This window comes from Oryctolagus cuniculus, chromosome 1, assembly GCF_964237555.1.
Source record: "Oryctolagus cuniculus chromosome 1, mOryCun1.1, whole genome shotgun sequence".
In the NCBI taxonomy this organism is placed as follows: Eukaryota; Metazoa; Chordata; class Mammalia; order Lagomorpha; family Leporidae; genus Oryctolagus; species Oryctolagus cuniculus.
Window position 1 is genome coordinate 233,336,215 of NC_091432.1, and position 16,908 is coordinate 233,353,122.

Below are 16,908 nucleotides of genomic sequence, written 5' to 3' on the forward strand. Positions count from 1 at the left end.
GTAATATTCGCGGAGAGTATACCATGTATAGAGTTTTCAAGAAACTGTGTGCTACTTCCAGAAAACGGTCACTTTAAGTCTGTAAATATTTATCTAAAAGGATATTTACAAAACCGGGATATATATTATTTGATTGTATATGTACGACTGTAAATACATTTGTACCTCTCTTGTATTCTAAAATAAAAAGTACTGGAACGTTTAGCGTCTGGTGGGTGCACGAGTCTGGGTGGGAGGCTGCTGTGGAGGGCGCCCAGAGGCTGGAGGGGGGGTGAGAGCCCGCCCCCCCCATTTCTGCGGATTGGAATCCACCAGGCCTCCTGGGAGGCAGGGCTGTGTGTGTGTGTGGTGGGTGTGCCAGAGCCCAGACGGGTGCACCACGGAGCAAGGCAACCAGCAACTAGGAAGGCAGATGGACTGCATCGTCAGCCACTGTTATTTCCCCCGAAATCTACTCTCTCTTTTTCCTTTTTTCATTTCATGGCCAAATCGAAGGGTTCTAGAAGCCGCTGGGGGTGGACAAAGAAAATCAGCGTTTTCAAAGGCTCTGGGCACCCGTGTCCAGACCCCCGGGAGACCACCAAGGAGCAGGGAGAGCACCCGGGTAGGGCCGAGGGCCTTCACAGCTGCCTAGGCCAAGTCCAGCTTGCGCCAGCCCCAGGGCCTCATGGCTGCCCTGGCATATGCCAGCCATGGAGGTCATCTTTGCACTTGCTGGGCAGGCACACTACCTGGGATCCCACCAGGCACCTCGCAGTGCAGCCTTGGCCAGCGGTGCACACACACACACACACACACACACACACACAGCCTGCAGGGGCTCAGCTCACACACACACACACACAGCCTGCAGGGGCTCAGCTCACACACACACACACACACACACAGCCTGCAGGGGCTCAGCTCACACACACACACACACACACAGCCTGCAGGGGCTCAGCTCACACACACACACACACAGCCTGCAGGGGCTCACACACACACATACACACAGCCTGCAGGTGCTCAGCTCACACACACACACACACAGCCTGCAGGGGAGCTCAGGTCACACACACACACAGCCTGCAGGGGGGCTCAGCTTGCACACTCAGGCCACCCCTACTGGGACTTCCTTGTGAACCCCTGAAGATGCTCATGCCTTGGGGCTCTGCTCCTGTGCCCTGGCCGTTGGGAGCCCGAGCAGGCGTGCACTCCCAAGGCAGCAGATGGCGCTACCCAGTTCTCCTCTTCGCTCCCAAACCTTGCTGCCCCTTTTTGAATTCACATTTACTTATTTTATTTATTTGAGAAGCAGGGAGACAGATGTGGAGAGAGAGACTGCGTCCACTGCTTCACCAGACACTTGCAACTGCCAGGCCTAGGCCAGGCCAGAGCTAGAACCCAACCCGGGTCTCCCACACTGGAACCTACACGGCCGGCCCCACTGGGTGCACTTTAGCAGGAAGCTGGAATCGGGGGTGGAGCCGGGACCGGAACCTGGCACTCTGATAGGGGGTGTGGCTGTCCCACACTGGTCTTAACCCTACGCCATCGATGTGCCCCAAGCTCGCTTCTTTGGTGCCTGACCACGAGGCCCCCAGTGTCTCCAGTGGCCCCTGCACGGGGGCCCTGCATTACCCTCCTGTTGCGGCCACAACCCGGGCCAGAGCCTCCTCTGTCCTGAGTTCCCCTCCCTCTCCATGCCAACGAATGAAAGTGTCAGGCCTCCTCGGGGGTGAAGCCGGCTTCCTGAAGAAAGCCTTTGCAGGATTCGAACTCCAGACTTCAGTGGGAGCCTAGAACAGAGATTAGATTCTTACTCCCTTGGGCGTAGTCTCAGCCAACAGCCCTGCGGGCCACGACCAGCTCAAGAACCCGCCTGGTGGCAGTATGCTGTAACTGCAGACCAGGATGCTTTTTTTTTTTTTTTTTTTTTTTTTAGCGTGCACCAGGGCCTATGCTAAGCCCTAGGACACAGACGGGGCGTGCACTGTGAACCTGTGCAGTTGGCACATTGGAGACAGAGCTGCCACTGAAAATCCCAACCTCTCACTTTGCTTGCAGTTCCAAGCAGAGCCTCAGGGCCCCAGACAAAGGCTGTGTACACACCCAGCAACTCCTGTGTGCCAGCCTGGGCATTGGCATTTAAACACACACAGCACCCTGGAAATCCCCCCCCCTAAATCTCTGAGGCCGCGTCCTTTCTCTTCCCTTGTCCCCTGGTGGTCTTTCAGTCACTGTCCATTTGCAGTACCTGCAAACCGAGAAACACGGAGAGAGTCTTGCAGCCATGTCACTCTGCCGGCGAGCGGCTCCCACGGGCCCTTCTGGTCAGCCTGTCCATTCTGAGCAGCCAGGGGGCTTCTGCACGCCCCACAGGGACGCAGACCGTGTGTCTCCAACCTGGCGCAGCTCACTTACCTGCTCAGTTCCTGTTTACATTCCTTGGGACTTCCACGCACTTCCACTCCCCTTCCCACCCGCTGTCTTCACTTTCTCTTCCCTGATCGCATGGTCCAGGGCCTCCAGGCACAGGGAGTCCTCGGCAGAGGCCAGTAGCCCACACTGCAGACTGCGGCTTAACCCACTACACCGCGGCACCGGCCCCTGCCAGAGTATTTTAAGCAGGGAAGTGATTTGATCTGATCCTTTTTTTGGGAAGATGCATTTATTTTTTTTTTTATTTATTGTGTATATTTTTATTTCTTCAAATTATTTATCAGGAGTGACTGAAATTAAAAAAATGTAATTGAGTCCCATCATCATCATCATCATGGAAATGGCTTTAAGAGAAAACTGGTCATCGGCTGGTGCCGCGGCTCACTAGGCTAATCCTCTGCCTGCGGCACTGGCACCTCAGGTTCTAGTCCCGGTCGGGGCGCCGGATTCTGTCCCGGTTGGCCCTCTTCCAGGCCAGCTCTCTGCTGTGGCCAGGGAGTGCAGTGGAGGATGGCCCAAGTGCTTGGGCCCTGCACCCCACGGGAGACCAGGAGAAGCACCTGGCTCCTGGCTCCTGCCATTGGATCAGTGCAGTGGGCCGGCCGTGGCGGCCATTGGGGGGTGAACCAATGGCAAAGGAAGACCTTTCTCTCTGTCTCTCTCTCTCACTGTCTACTCTGCCTGTCAAAAAAAAAAAATTAAAAAAAGAGAAAACTGGTCAGAAGAATATTATTGCTTCCCATTTTCAACCAGCACATAGTTGCTTTTGATAAGACAGACAGAGCCTGTCAGAACGCTCAAGAGTATAATCCAACATGCCTGTCACAGGGGACCAGACCTAGGGAATAACTTACGTGAACTTCTTGATTTCATCATACAAGACAAGCACAAAAGCACCACCCATGCCTCTGGGGACGTTGGACCATGCACCCTTGAAAAACGCTTTGCCTCCTTCATCACGAGTGATCTTCCTCCAGCAGTCAAGTGTGCCTGTGTACATGACATCAGTTCCTTTACGCCCCGACTGCGTCATCATGCGCCGACGAACAGTGTCGAATGGATAGGAGGAAGTCAACCCAGCAACAGCAGTGACAGACTGCGCGATCACCCAGCTGGTGAAGATGTGCGTGTTCCGGGACCTGGAAGTGTTCCTTCTGTGGTGTCAGAGATACCGAGGCAGGCAGCCCGGTAGATGATAATGCCCTGTACAGACACATTAAAGCCTTGGTACAGGCCCCTAATCCCTCCAGATTTGTAGATCTTAACCAGGCAGTCACCGAGGCCTCTGAATCCCCTTTCAGCTCCAGCTTTGCCCACGTCAGCTGCTAGACGGGTACGGGCAAAATCAAGAGGGTACACGAAACACAGGATGTGGCTCCAGCAGCACCACCTGATGCCAGATTTCCTGCAAAGTAGTGCCAACACTGGGTCCTCTTGTCCACGCCACCCAGAAGGATCTGCTTGTATTTATCTTTGAAGGCAAAGTTGACAGCCTGGGTGGGGAAGTAGCTGATGACATTGGCCAGGTTACCACGCCAGAAGGACAGGACTCCCTGCTCCGTGGGGATACGAACCACGCGGTCTAGAATGCCCTTGTGTTGCTTATCGGCAGTGATTTGCTTGCTGGCATGCTGCACCTGCAGCAGCAGCTTGACCCCCTCGATGGGCGCCACCGCGGACTTGGAGATGGCCAGCCACTCCACCTGCCAGGACGTCCTTGGCGAAGGACACAGCGGCATCTGTCATGTTGGAAGGAAAGAGGAGCCAGGCGACTGCGGGACAGGACTGGGCTGGGAACCGGCTTTGACTCCGGGACTCTGGGGCGGGAAGATGCATGTATTGATTGGAAAGCAAAGGCTTTCAAAAGCCTCCCTGGGTCGCTCCCCAAATGCCCACAACAGATAGGGCTGCGCCAGGCTGAAGCCAGGAGCCAGGAGCTCCATCACAACCTTCCCAGGCGCATTAGCCGGGAGCTGGATGGGAAACGGAGCAGCCGGGACTCGAACCAGCACTCCAACATAGCATGCCAGTGCCACACCCAACGGGCGACTCACCCGGCTGCACCACAATGCGGCCGCCCTAATCTGACGCGTTCTGGATGGAGAACTGGGGACACGGCGGGAGGTTGTTACAGTCACCCAGGACAGAGACGACGCTGATGGGCCTGGGGCAGCGGCCGTGGAGGTGCACGGGCGCCGAGGTACGGGTCCGTGTCAGGCCTGGCTGGGCGCTGAAATCATGGAGCTGCAGGCGCTCCCTCGCAGAATCCCGACCCGCCTTCGCAGGAGTGCACGTGTCTAGCACGCCCCTGGGACACGCAGCATTTCTGGGTGTCTGCCCCTCCACGCAGTGGTACAGAGGCTGACGGGACGCTGAGGGAGACGGGGGAGGGGGGGTCTGCAGCTGGACTCCAGTCCCGGCTGCAGGTTTGTCTGGGGGACTCGGGAGCCCCGAGCCCCGTCAGGAATCACTGCTATGCTGTGTGGAACGCACTCAGCCCAGCCTCGGGAAATGGGGGAGGGGGTAAAGCAGGTGCCCCGGCACAGCGCGGGCCTGCCACTGTGTGCCGTGTGGGTTCCGGCCTTCTGGGGCCTGCTGTATCCACACGCCGATCTGTGACAGCGCTGCGAACGTGAGCGTGCGAGCCTACGCCCGGCCCACCTGGGATGGCAGGGGGTGATAGCCACACTGCAGCCGGTGCCCTGTGGCTGTGCGCCTGCCTGCCCGGGCGAAGCTGGCTCAAAGGACAACACCGCCCTCTTGTGGACGCGGCCGGGCTCTACGTTCTAGGCTCTGCGGGCTCTCTGCAGGCGGGGACCAGGCCAGCACCTGCTGGTCCCCTCGCGGAGACCCGCAGGGCACTTGTCTGGACTAACTGCCGCTCTCTGGCCTGGCGGAGCTCTGGAGGCAGTGTGCGTGGTCCTCCGGAGAGGCCCTGTGCACAGAGGATGGATGACCGCCCCTGGTTCCTGAGGCCAAAATTGAGCAGGGCGGGGGGGGGGGGCAGAGGAATGTGGGGAGGAGGGGGAGGGGGAGGGGAGGAGTGAGAGGGAGGATGGGAGGGGAGGGAGGAGTGAGAGGGAGGATGGGAGGGGAGGGAGGAGGGGGAAGGAGAAGAGGAGGAGGGAGAGCGAGGGAGGGGGCAGAGGGAGGAGGAGAGGAGGGGTAGGTGGAGGGGAGGGGGAAGAGGGAGGGAGGAGGAAGGAGAGGGAGGGAGAGGGCAGTGGAATGTGGGGAGGAGGAGAGGAGGGGGAGGGGGAAGAGGGAGGGAGGAGGAGGGAGAGGAGGGGAGGAGGAGGGAGAGGTGGGAAGGAGGAGGGAGAGGGAGGGAGGGGGCAGGGGGAGGAGGAGAGCAGGGGTAGGTGGAGGGGGAGGGGGAAGAGGGAGGGAGGAAGAGGGAGAGGAGGGGAGGAGGAGGGAGAGGGAGGGAGGGGGCAGAGGGAGGAGGAGGGAGGGGTAGGTGGAGGGGGAGGGGAGGGAGGAGAGGAGGAGGGAGAGGGAGGGAGGGGCAGAGGGAGGTGGGGGAGGGGAGGGGACGAGGAGGGAGGGGGAGGGGATGAGGAGGGGCCGGGAGGCACAGCTCCTTTAAGCAGGAGTGGCAGATAAGACCACACGGGACAGGCATCGCTCCACCGGCAGGGACTCCTGTGACGTGACAGGCAGTGCCCGGCACGCGGGCGGAGGCTGCTGTGGGCACAGACGCAGGTGCAGGCCTTGGTTGTGTGTGCGCATTTGCCCTCTCCACCACACACACCTGCCTCGCGGGGTGTGGCCTGCTTCGCTTCACTTCTCTTTCTCTTTTTTCAGAGAAGTCAGCTGGCTCAGCAGTGTCCGGCGTGCTGCCTGTGGGTGGGGGTGCGGGCTGGGTTGACCCAGCAGCCGTGAGGCGGCTGTTCTGACCGACTGGGGCCACTGGGAACAGTGTGAAGTGGGGCGCTTGGGGCTGGCGCCAGGGCACAATGGGTTAAGCCATCACCTTCTATTCTGGCATCTCATGTGGGTGCAGGTTCAAGTCCCGGCCGCTCCACTTCCGATCCAGCCCCCTGCTAATGCTCCTGGGAAAGCAGCAGGGGATGGCCCAAGTGCTCGGGCCCCTGCACCTGCATGGGAGACCTGTGGGGGGAGTTCCTGGCTCCTAGTTTCTGGCCACTTGGGGAGTGAACCATCAGATGGGAGATCTTTCGCTGTCTCTCCCTGTGGCTTTGCCCTTCAAATAAATCTTTTTTCCCTAAACTTGGAACACTGCTTTAGAAATTGCTTGGCTCCTTAAACACTGTCTTTTTAAAAGCATTTATTTATTTGAAAGGCAGAGTTAGAGAGAGAGAGAGAGACAGAGAGACAGTGAGACAGAGAGGTCTTCCATCCACTGGTTCACTCCTCAAATGGCTGCAAGGGCCAGAACTGGGCCAGGCCGAAGCCAGGAGCTTCCTCCAGGTCTCCCACGAGGGTGCAGGGGCCCCAGCACTTGGGCCATCTTCCACTGCTTTCCCAGGCGCATCAGCAGGGAGCTGGATGGGAAGTGGAGCAGCTGGGCGCCCAATGGGAAATCAGCGCTGCAGGCAGCGGCTTACCCCCACTGCGTCCCAGCGCCAGTCCCAATAAATCTTTTGAAAAAAAGAAAGTATGGCTATGCTTTCTGTTGAAATCGTGTCCTCCTGGGCGCTGTCATACAAAAATCAGATTTTAGCGGCTTAGAGCTGGACGGAAACTCAGAGGCCCATTCCTCAATTACGTCTAACGCTGGTAAACAATAAGCAGGATGGCAGTACCAGACAGCTTTGATAAAAAGCCACAAACAATAGCTTGTGGAATGCCATCACGCCACAGGTGCACCCTTGCCAGTAATAAACGTGGAAACTCCGCATTCCTCCCCTTCGGGTTAACATAACGGTTGCCAGTAGTCAACATGGCTGCCACACCGTGCGCTCCCATTGGCGGCTGCCCTGAGGCCCCGCCCCAGACCGCCCCTCTCGGAGTTGCCGGGCTGAATTCCGCGGCTCCGGGCCGAGCTGCGCCTGCGCAGGTTATTGGCGCCAAGATGGCGATGGAGATGCGCCTTCCGGTGGCGAGGAAGCTTCCCAGCGAGAGTCTGGGGCGTGATACCAAGAAGCACCTGGTGGTGCCGGGGGACACGATCACCACGGACACGGGCTTCATGCGGTACGGGGGGCCCCGGGGTGCAGGGGGCGGCCGCAGGGCTCTGCACGTGATCTGCGGGCCCGACCGGGGCCCAGGGCAGCCCCTCGGCGTCGTCTGCGAGACGAGTCCCTGACGCCGCCTCGCCTGCACTCTGGCGGCCCCGACTCTGGGGGTCTGAAGCGCCGATCTCTGGGCGTTCCTTGCTGGGGGCGGGAGGAAGGGGACTCTACGGGTCCGGCCGTGTCCGGGGGCGGGGGCGGGAGGAGGGGGACTCTGCGGGTCCCGGCGGTGTCCGGGGGCGGGGGCGGGGGGCGGTAAGTCGGGGTCTCTGCGGGTCTCGGCCGTGTCCGGGGGCGGTAAATCGGGGTCTCTGCGGGTCCCGGCCGTGTCCGGGGGCGGTAAATCGGGGTCTCTGCGGGTCCCGGCCGTGTCCGGGGGCGGTAAATCGGGGTCTCTGCGGGTCCCGGCGGTGTCTGGGGGCGGGGGCGGGGGGCGGTAAGTCGGGGTCTCTGCGGGTCCCGGCGGTGTCTGGGGGCGGGGGCGGGAGGAAGGGGACTCCGCGGGTCCCGGCGGTGTGCGGGGGCGGGGGCGGTAAGTCGGGGACCCTGCGGTTCCCAGCCGGGGGCGGACGGAGGGCAGACTTGGCTTCCCTCCTCCTCCCTGAGCCCCCCACCCAGCTTGGGCCCGGGGTAGGGGTCGTTCCTGTGTGGGCTTAGGAAGACTCAAGGTTGCATGAACTACCTTGCATGAATACACGCTGTGCCGCAGGGCAGTGCAGGGCCTTGTAGTTGGGGGACAAGGGGGGCTCCCCGCCTGCCAGTCACCTTATCAGAGGTCCGGTTCCTGATCTGTAAGAATTTCTGACGGGAGTTACTGAAGGGTCGGATGGGAAAGATACAAGACTCACCGTTAGATCGCCGGCAGAGATAAGCACTGGCAGTGTTTCAGCCTCTTGGTTTTTTGTAGGAATGCACGTTTGCCGGGTGTACATCATCTTCAGCATCAATATTTGTTTATTTTTATTTATTTGACAGGCAGAGTGGACAGTGAGAGAGACAGAAAGGTCTTCGTCTGTTGGTTCACCCCCCCAATGGCCGCCATGGGCCTTGCGCTGTGCTGATCCGATGGCAGGAGCCAGGTGCTTCTCCTGGTCTCCCATGGGGTGCAGGGCCGAAGCACTTGGGCCATCCTCCACTGCACTCCCGGGCCACAGCAGAGAGCTGGACAGGAAGAGGAGTGACTGGGACTCGAACCCAGTGCCCATATGGGATGCCAGTGCCACAGGTGGAGGATTAACCAAGTGAGCCGCGGCGCCGGCCCCTGCTTATTTATTTTTGAGAGAGACAGAGTGTTGTTTCACTTCTCAACTGCCTGCAACCCTCTGGCTGGAGCCAGGAGCCAGGAGCGCAACGTGGGTCTCCCACGTGGGTGGCAGAGAGCCAGTCGCTTGAGTTGTCACTGCCGCTTCCCCGGGTCTGTGTTCGCAGGAAGCCGGAGCCAGCAGTCAGACCCAGGCACCAGATGTGGGAGGCCGGCTTCTTAGCTACAGGCTGAACACTTGCACGCCCACCACCACTCCCCTAACTTCTCCCGGGGCTCCCGGGCAGGTGCAGGGGCCCAAGCACTGGGCCCTCCTCTGCTGCTCTCCCAGGCCATAGCAGGGAGCTGGACGGGAAGTGGAGCAGCCAGGACTTGAACTGGCACCCACATGGGATGCCGGCGCTGCAGGCGGAGGCCCAACCTGCTGGCCCCACCCCAAGTTTGAGGTTGTTGGAATCTCCGAAATGTTAAAATTCATTCCTGTGTTCGTACTTTCGCCATATATTTGTAGTCCGTGTGGTCTGGGTGTAGCAGTGAACAAAATGAATTCTGTCCTGGCGGAGTTGGCGTCTGGGGAGACACAGATAGTGAGGAATATGTTGGCCGGCGCCGCGGCTCACTAGGCTAATCCTCCACCTGCAGCGCCGGCACACCGGGTTCTAGTCCCGGTCGGGGCGCCGGATTCTGTCCCGGTTGCCCCTCTTCCAGGCCAGCTGTCTGCTGTGGCCAGGGAGTGCAGTGGAGGATGGCCCAAGTGCTTGGGCCCTGCACCCCATGGGAGACCAGGAAAAGCACCTGGCTCCTGCCATCGGATCAGCGCGGTGCGCCGGCCGTGGTGGCCATTGGGGGGTGAACCAACAGCAAAGGAAGACCTTTCTCTCTCTCACTGTCCACTCTGCCTGTCAAAAAAAAGAAAAGAAAAAGAAAAAGGAATACGTTAGCACAACAGCAGACAAGGAGTGGGGTCAGTGTTGCGGCACCAGGGGTTAGGCCATGGCTTGAGGCCCCAGCAGCCCGTATCCCAGCCCAGGTTAGAGTCCCGGCTGCTCCACTTCTGATCCAGCTCTCTGCTGTGGCCTGGGAGGGCAGCAGAAGATGGCCCAAGGGCTTGGGCCCTGCACACACGTGGGAGACCTGGTGGAGCTCAGGGCTCCTGGCCTGGCTTGACCCAGCCCCAGCCCTTGCAGCCATGTGGGGAGTGAGCCAGGGATGGAAGATATGTCTGTCTGTCTCCCTGTCACTCTGCCTTTGAAATAAATAAATAAATCTTAAACAGCAACAAATAAGGCATAAATGGAGAGCGTGCTTGGGGATACGGCGGCAGTGGGGTGGGACACTGTTTGCTTTGTCTGTAATAGCAAAGGCAGGGGAGACCCTCCATCTGGCGTTTCGCTCCCGCAAACGCCCACGAGAGCCAGGGCTAGGCCAGGCCAAAGGCAGGAAGGACCCCGGCAACTCAGTCTGGGTCTCTCGCATGTGTGCCGGGGACCGGGATCTGCTGCCTCCTAGGGACTGCGTTAGCAGGAACTGGATCAGAAGTGGGGTAGCCGGGGCCGGCGCCTGCACCCACGTGGGAGACCTGGAGGAAGCTCCTGGCTCCTGGCCATTGCAGCCATTTGGGGAGTGAACCAGCGGATGGAAGACCCTTCTCCCTCTCTCTCCCTCTCTCCCTCTCTTCCGTCTCCCTCTCCCTCTCCCTCTCCCTCTCCCTCTCCCTCTCCCTCTCCCTCTCCCTCTCCCTCTGCCTCTGCCTCTGCCTCTCTCCCTCTCCCTCTCCCTCTCCCTCCTTCTGCCTCTCCTCTCTGTGTATCTCTGACTTTCAAGTAAAATAAATCTTTAAAAAAAAGTGGGGTAACCGAGACTCACAGCAAGCCCCCCGGTGTGGGCTATGGGGGTCCCACGTGGTGACTTGGCCGCTGTGCCCCTGCCCGCCCCTGGGATGGGCCAGGCGGGCTGCTGGAGGCGGTGACGTTGGAGCGACCTCTCTGGAGAAGGGGTGTGGCCCGCAGGGAGGGCAGCAGGAGCGGGCGGTGCTGGAGGAGCTCACGTGTAGTGCAGAGGGCGCCCGGGTCCCAGGTCCCAGCGTCTCTGCCTCTCGCGACAGGGGCCACGGGACCTACATGGGGGAGGAGAAGCTCATCGCCTCCGTGGCCGGCTGTGTGGAGCGAGTGAACAAGCTGATCTGCGTGAAAGCGCTGAAAACCAGGTGAGAGCAACAGGTGCGCGCTCCCGTCCTGTCCCATCAGGCCTCTCCCACCCCGCCTGCCACGGCCTGAGCCTCAGCCTGACCCCGCTGTGGGCGGCAGAGGCGTCCCCCACCGCCTGGGCGCTCCGAGCCAGGCTCCCTCCTCCGCACGCTGCCTCCTAGCCCCGGTGGCGTTCAGCCAGGCGGCACCTGGAAAGTCTCGGAGCCGTGCAATAAGGGGGAGCCCCAGGAAGGAAGCCAGGGAGTCAGGGGAGTGGGTGCCGGCAGGGAGCAGAGGCAGGCGCACAGCGGCCTGCTGGGGGCGGGAGCAGAGGGTGGACCCGGCTGCCTTCTGTGTGTGGAAGTCGCTGGCCGTGGGGCTGTTGGGGGCAGGGGTGGATCAGGGGCCGTGCACCTAAATGGTGATGGCGGTGGCTGGCCGTTCCGGCAGCTGAGATCCGGGGAGTGCGCCAGCATCGCGGTGTCCAGAAGCCTTTGGAGGCCAGGGTGGGCTTGAAGGCGAAGTGGCCTCTGCCAAGCCTTCAGTGGTGGAGCTGGGAGCGAGGGAACAGCACCGGAGCGCAGGCCGCAGGCCACGGGTGGGAGCCGGCCGGCAGCGTGGTGCGGTGGCATTGGCATCCCTCTGCCTGGCGTCCTTGTCCCTTTTCCTTTGTCGGGCACAGAACACACCCGTGTTCTGCAGGGGGATAGCCCATGCTTTTCCTTGTCCTGTGATGTGACAGGATAGGGGTCTTAGGCTCAACACAGTGCTTGCAGGAAGTGACTTGTTGGAGGTTGGCTGGTCAGGCTGTGCCCAGGACGTCTGAAGCTTCCATCCCGGAGCACAGCCGTGGGGTCTGTGAGAAGTCCGCTCTCGCCGGCCGGGCCGGGCCCCCCGACAGCACCGGGCCTGGAGGAGTCTGGGCGCTGAGGGTGCCTGTTTGTTTTCTCTTCCAGATACAACGGTGAAGTCGGAGACATTGTGGTGGGGAGGATCACAGAGGTACGTTGGGCGCCGGCGTCTCGCCGAGCCGAGGCGAGCTGGGGTCTTTCCCTGAGTGGGATGGTCACTCGTGGTTAACCCCGCTGACATGCTTAGTTGCGTTAGGCCGCCGTGTGACGGTGATGGGGCCATTAGGCCCGTCACGTCCGGGGTTACTGTCAGCTGCGATGTGCGCGCTGGCCCCGGAGCGTGTGTCCAGGAGTGCGGGGTCTGTCTGCAGGTTCAGCAGAAGAGGTGGAAGGTGGAGACCAACTCCAGGCTCGACTCAGTCCTGCTCCTGTCGTCCATGAACCTCCCTGGAGGAGAGCTGGTAGGGGCCCCGGCGGGCTCCTGGGGCTTCCTGGGGGCCAGCAAGAGGCGGGGGCCCGTGTCTCCAGCGGGGAGCTTTGCCCCGCGCTCGGGGCGTCCCTGTGTGCTGCCCAGGTCGCTGTGCGGCTGTTCACCTGGCCCAGGTGCCCCAGCGCAGGCAGGGTGCGGGGTGGGATCAGCGCAGGGCAGAGCTCTCACACCGGTGATCCCCGGGAAGCCGAGTGCAGAGGAGTCTGTTGAATGGCGTTTGCTCACCCAGACATTCCAGACGGCCGCAGTGACTAAGCTGCGCCCTTCTGTAAGATGCCACGGCTCACCTTTCTCACGGGCGCTCGCTGCGCGGGGTCCTGAGCCGAATGCCAAGATAAAGGAGGCATGGCTGAGTTCCCCAGAGAGCTTCCAGCCGGCTGGAGCCGAGAGATAACTGACAACAAACACCTGGCAGCGTGCCGGCGGACAAAAGGAGTGATTAATTTCAGCGAGAGCCGCTCCTAGGCAGGGCTGGCATCGGAATTGATCCTTGGAGGCTGGAGAGAATTTAAATGAGCTCAGGCAGTCGGAGATAAAAGCAAATACGTGAGCAGAGACACAGGCGTCAGGATCAGCAGGTGGTGTGTCCCATGGGAGCCGCTGAGGGTGGGCGGCTCAGGTGAACCCCTCGGGCCTTCGTTCGTAGCGTGTGGCCATCTGAGCAGGTGGCCTCCCAGCGTGCGGCCATCCTAGTGTGTGGCTGGCTGAGCACGTGGCTGTCCTAGCGTGTGGCCATCCTAGTGCGTGGCTGTTCCAGTGTGTCCTAGCGTGTGGCCGCTGTGGTTGGCTTCCAAGATCTCGGGGGTGTGAGCGCGGCCGCGGGCAGAGCGCTGTGCCGGCTGACGTGCGCATGCTGTGTGTGTTTCAGAGAAGGAGGTCCGCGGAGGACGAGCTGGCCATGAGGGGCTTCCTGCAGGAAGGGGACCTCATCAGTGTATCCTGCACCCCGGACGCCTCCCCGATGGGTGGGGTCCCTGCCATGGTGCACGTGGCATCCTGGCCGAGACGGGAGGCCTGGGGCATGCCACCTGCCCACAGCACCGTCCAGAGTCGGGCTCTTGGGGCGGAGCCGGAGGAGGAGTTGATGGAGGGGCGGGGCCACGCGAGGCCGCTGTTTGCTCCTTCATCACCCTGGCCAGGCTGAGGTCCAGGCCGTGTTCTCGGACGGAGCCGTTTCTCTGCACACGAGGAGCCTGAAATACGGCAAAGTAAGTGGGCTCTTGCTGTTGTGGGTGCCCGCCTGCATCTGACTTGCCCTGGTCCTGAAACTCTGATTTAGGGAACCCCGGGGTGAAGCGCACGGGCGGGCGGGCGTCCCCCGCACTGATCGCTCCTTGCGTTTGGTGGTCGTGGGTGGGGAGCTTTGTAAGCTTTGTAAGCGACAATGAGGCCTGAGAGCTGTATTCTCTGCTCCCTCCAGGGGGCGCTGCAGCCCGAGACAAAGCCCCACTGATAACATGAATACTGTTAGCTGCAGATGGGTTTGTCATCTGGGCCTGCAGGTGACACTCCTCGGCTGTTCCTGTGGGAGGCAACATTATCGAGGCTGTTTGTTTTTAAGACAGCCTACTTCTTAACACATTACGAGTTATTAGCCTTGGCTCTGAGTGGGTGGAGCGCTGCATTTCCTGAGTGGAACAGACCTCAGCGACGGCCCGGGTGACATGCGACCCCACGGGCCGGGGCAGCGACCCCCAGCAGCATGCGGACTTAGGGCTGGCCCAGCTCTTGGCCAGGAGCACCCATCTCGCCGGCGAGACAGGCATGTGGGGTTAAGGTGCAGGCGCTGGGGTCATTGCTTCTTGGCCGACAGGAAGCTGGTGTTCAGGTCCTCACCAGCGCCGGCTCCCCTGACAGCCAGCGCGCCAGCCGTGCGTCAGCGCGTCACGGCCACCGCGGAGGGGAATGACAGCAGGGAGTGCCGGGAGTCTCCCGTCGGGGCGTCGTGAGCCCAGACGCGTGCTCCATAGGAGTGCATGCTGGCGACAGCGAGTGTTAGCGGAAGGGCACCGCGTCCGCGGGCGGTCCTGCTCACCGTGTGTTTCTGCAGCTAGGCCAAGGTGTCCTGGTGCAGGTGTCGCCCTCGCTGGTGAAGCGGCAGAAGACCCACTTCCACGACCTGCCCTGCGGCGCCTCCGTGATCCTTGGCAACAATGGCTTCATCTGGATCTACCCGACCCCCGAGTACAAGGAAGAGGACGCGGGGGGCTTCATCGCAGACCTGGAGGTGAGGGAGCCACGCGGCCCGGTGCCACGTGTTGCTTTGGTCCCCACTGCCCTGTGTCGCTAGGGGTGTTGTTCCATGAGCTCAGGCGGCCCCGATGTCACTGTGCGATGTGACCCTGGGGGGAGCCCGGCCCTGAGCGGAGCCTCACCAGCCTGCTGCCGTCTGAGTTTGCATTCCTCCAGGGAGGTTTGCTCGTGGACGCGGCCCTGCCTTCTCCCCGATGACTGGTCTCTCTTGGTGGGCGGAGAAGGCAGAGCTGCAGGGTGCCAGGCAGGGAGCTGCGGAAGCCCTCTGTCGCCCTCCCTCGCAGCCAGCCGCCTGGGTGCAGTCCCAGGGTGACACTGGCGTCAGGAAAGCGGTCCTTGTCGCGAGTCCCGGGGCCAGTCACTCACCCACCCTGCTCTGTGGCCCTTCCCTGGGCTCCCCCAGCCCGTGTCCCTCGCCGACCGAGAGGTGATATCCCGGCTCCGGAACTGCGTCGTCGCGCTGGCCACCCAGAGGATGATGCTGTATGACACCAGCATCCTGTACTGCTACGAGGCGTCCCTGCCGCATCAGGTACCCCGGGCTGCCCGTGTCCTCCGGGACCCCTGATCCGGGCAGTCCAGCGCGCCCTCAGCTCCACGTGCCCCTGCTGTGGCCGTCAGGATGAGCTGACAGCCACCCTGGGAGCCTGCTGGGTCCTCCCCCAGACACCGGCAGCGTTCTCAGTGTGGTCGTGGGCGGGCAGGCGGGCGGGCTGGGTCTGCCAGAGGGGCCTGCTTTGGGACACTAACCCCGGACTTTGTCCTGTGCAGCCCAAATTTCTGCTTGTTTGCTGTCTTATTTTAAAATTATTATTACTTGAAAGGCAGAGTTACCGAGAGAGACAGATCTTCTATCCGCTGGTTCACTCCCAAAAAGGCTGTAACAGCTGGGGCTGGGCCAGGCCGAAGCCAGGAGCCTTATCTGGGTCTCGCACGTGGGTGCAGGGGCCCAGTATCTGGGCCATCTCCCGCTGCCTTCCCAGGCGCATCAGCAGGGAGCTGGGTCAGAAGTGGAGTCGACTTGAACCGGAGCCATGTGGGATGCCGGGGTCACTGCTTGACCTGCACCACAGGGCTGGCCCCCAGCTCCTTCCTTTAGTGGATGTCAGGTCAGAGCTGTTCTCGGCGTCACCGTACGCCGGCGGGTCCTGCTGACCGCGCAGGCCGGGGCGGCAGATCCTGTCCTGCTGCGCCCGCCGAGTGTGACGAGGAGCAGAACGGGCTGTGTGGGCCGGGCTGGCTGGCTGTGCTCGCCTGGGTGCGGCGGCTCTGCAGATGGTGGGTTTGTTTACCAACAAACACCTTGTTTCCTTTTTGTTTTTTTTTCAGATCAAAGACATCTTAAAGCCAGAAATAACGGAGGAGATTGTATTGGAAACGCGCCAGAGACTTCTGGAACAGGAAGGCTAAGCGGCTTCCGAGGGGTGGCCCGGCGTACCTTGCTGGAGCGGCTCTCCCCACGAGGTCCCACCTGCAGCTCAGAGAAGCGCTGAGAGACGCTCGCTTTGCCTGCGTCACAGCCGCGTGGCCGCCTCCAGCCTGTGGCCTGCCTTCTGTCCCAAGACAGCCTGGGGCAGTGAGCAGCACTTCCGGCCTGGGGTTTGCCGCCCGAGGCCCAGCACTGGTGGGCGGTTTTGGGTTTTGCAGTGCCGCGTCCAGGCCCTCCCACACCCCAGAACAATGAGGAGACTCGCTTGTCTCCCACTCTGTCATTCACAAGGGCCAGTGCCCTGTGCACCTGCCCCCAGTAGAATGGTGACAGCCCTCACCCCACACGCCGTGCGCCGGCCTCCGTCCCCACCGCCTCGGAGAACACAGCCGGCAAGGGCGGCCAGCAGTGAGGGGGAGAATAAAGGTGGCCTCCCGCGTGCTTGGAAGCTCGTTTCCCATCGCGTGTTCCTTCCAGAGACGGCCACGCGAGGCTGCCTGCGCCTGCCGGCCCAGGAGCGCGAGCTGGGAGAGGCCGGGTGGTCCTCAGAGAGGATGAACGTCCTGGCCCGTGTGCTTCCGGGTGCTTTAATGGGCATAAAGGGAACAAATAAGAAAAGTGGAGATGGGAAAGCAAGGCTGTTTTCTTCTGATAATTGAAGTAGTAACACATTAGCTTCTGAATTGTTCAAGGTTAAGAGATTAAAGCAGGAAGCTGAAGCTCTCAGAAGTGTTAGAATTCCCATTTGTCCTGAGAACCAAAAAGTGATACCCTGGGGCCAGCGCGGTGGCATGGCAGTAAAACCATGCTACATGC

At 61.1% G+C, this 16,908-nt stretch overlaps 1 protein-coding gene and 1 pseudogene across 2 annotated transcripts; one reads left to right on the top strand and one right to left on the bottom strand.

The window, feature by feature from the left end:
- Nucleotides 1-2,668: 2,668 nt before the first annotated feature.
- On the bottom strand, nt 2,669-4,244 carry LOC100352823 (ADP/ATP translocase 2 pseudogene; annotated as a pseudogene).
- A 3,163-nt stretch (nt 4,245-7,407) lies between these two features.
- Nucleotides 7,408-16,540, top strand: EXOSC2 (exosome component 2). Of its 2 annotated transcripts, XM_002723610.5 has the most exons (9): nt 7,408-7,584; nt 10,988-11,089; nt 12,026-12,071; nt 12,292-12,381; nt 13,279-13,344; nt 13,550-13,618; nt 14,461-14,637; nt 15,067-15,195; nt 15,993-16,540. In XM_002723610.5, the coding sequence occupies exons 1-9, from the start codon at nt 7,463-7,465 to the stop codon at nt 16,071-16,073; spliced, it is 882 nt and encodes a 293-aa protein (XP_002723656.1). In that variant the 5' UTR covers nt 7,408-7,462; the 3' UTR covers nt 16,074-16,540. The 2 variants fall into 2 exon arrangements, with proteins under 2 accessions (XP_002723656.1, XP_008250431.1); XM_008252209.4 differs by lacking the exon at nt 12,292-12,381 and having other exon boundaries at nt 7,425-7,584.
- Nucleotides 16,541-16,908: the final 368 nt, after the last annotated feature.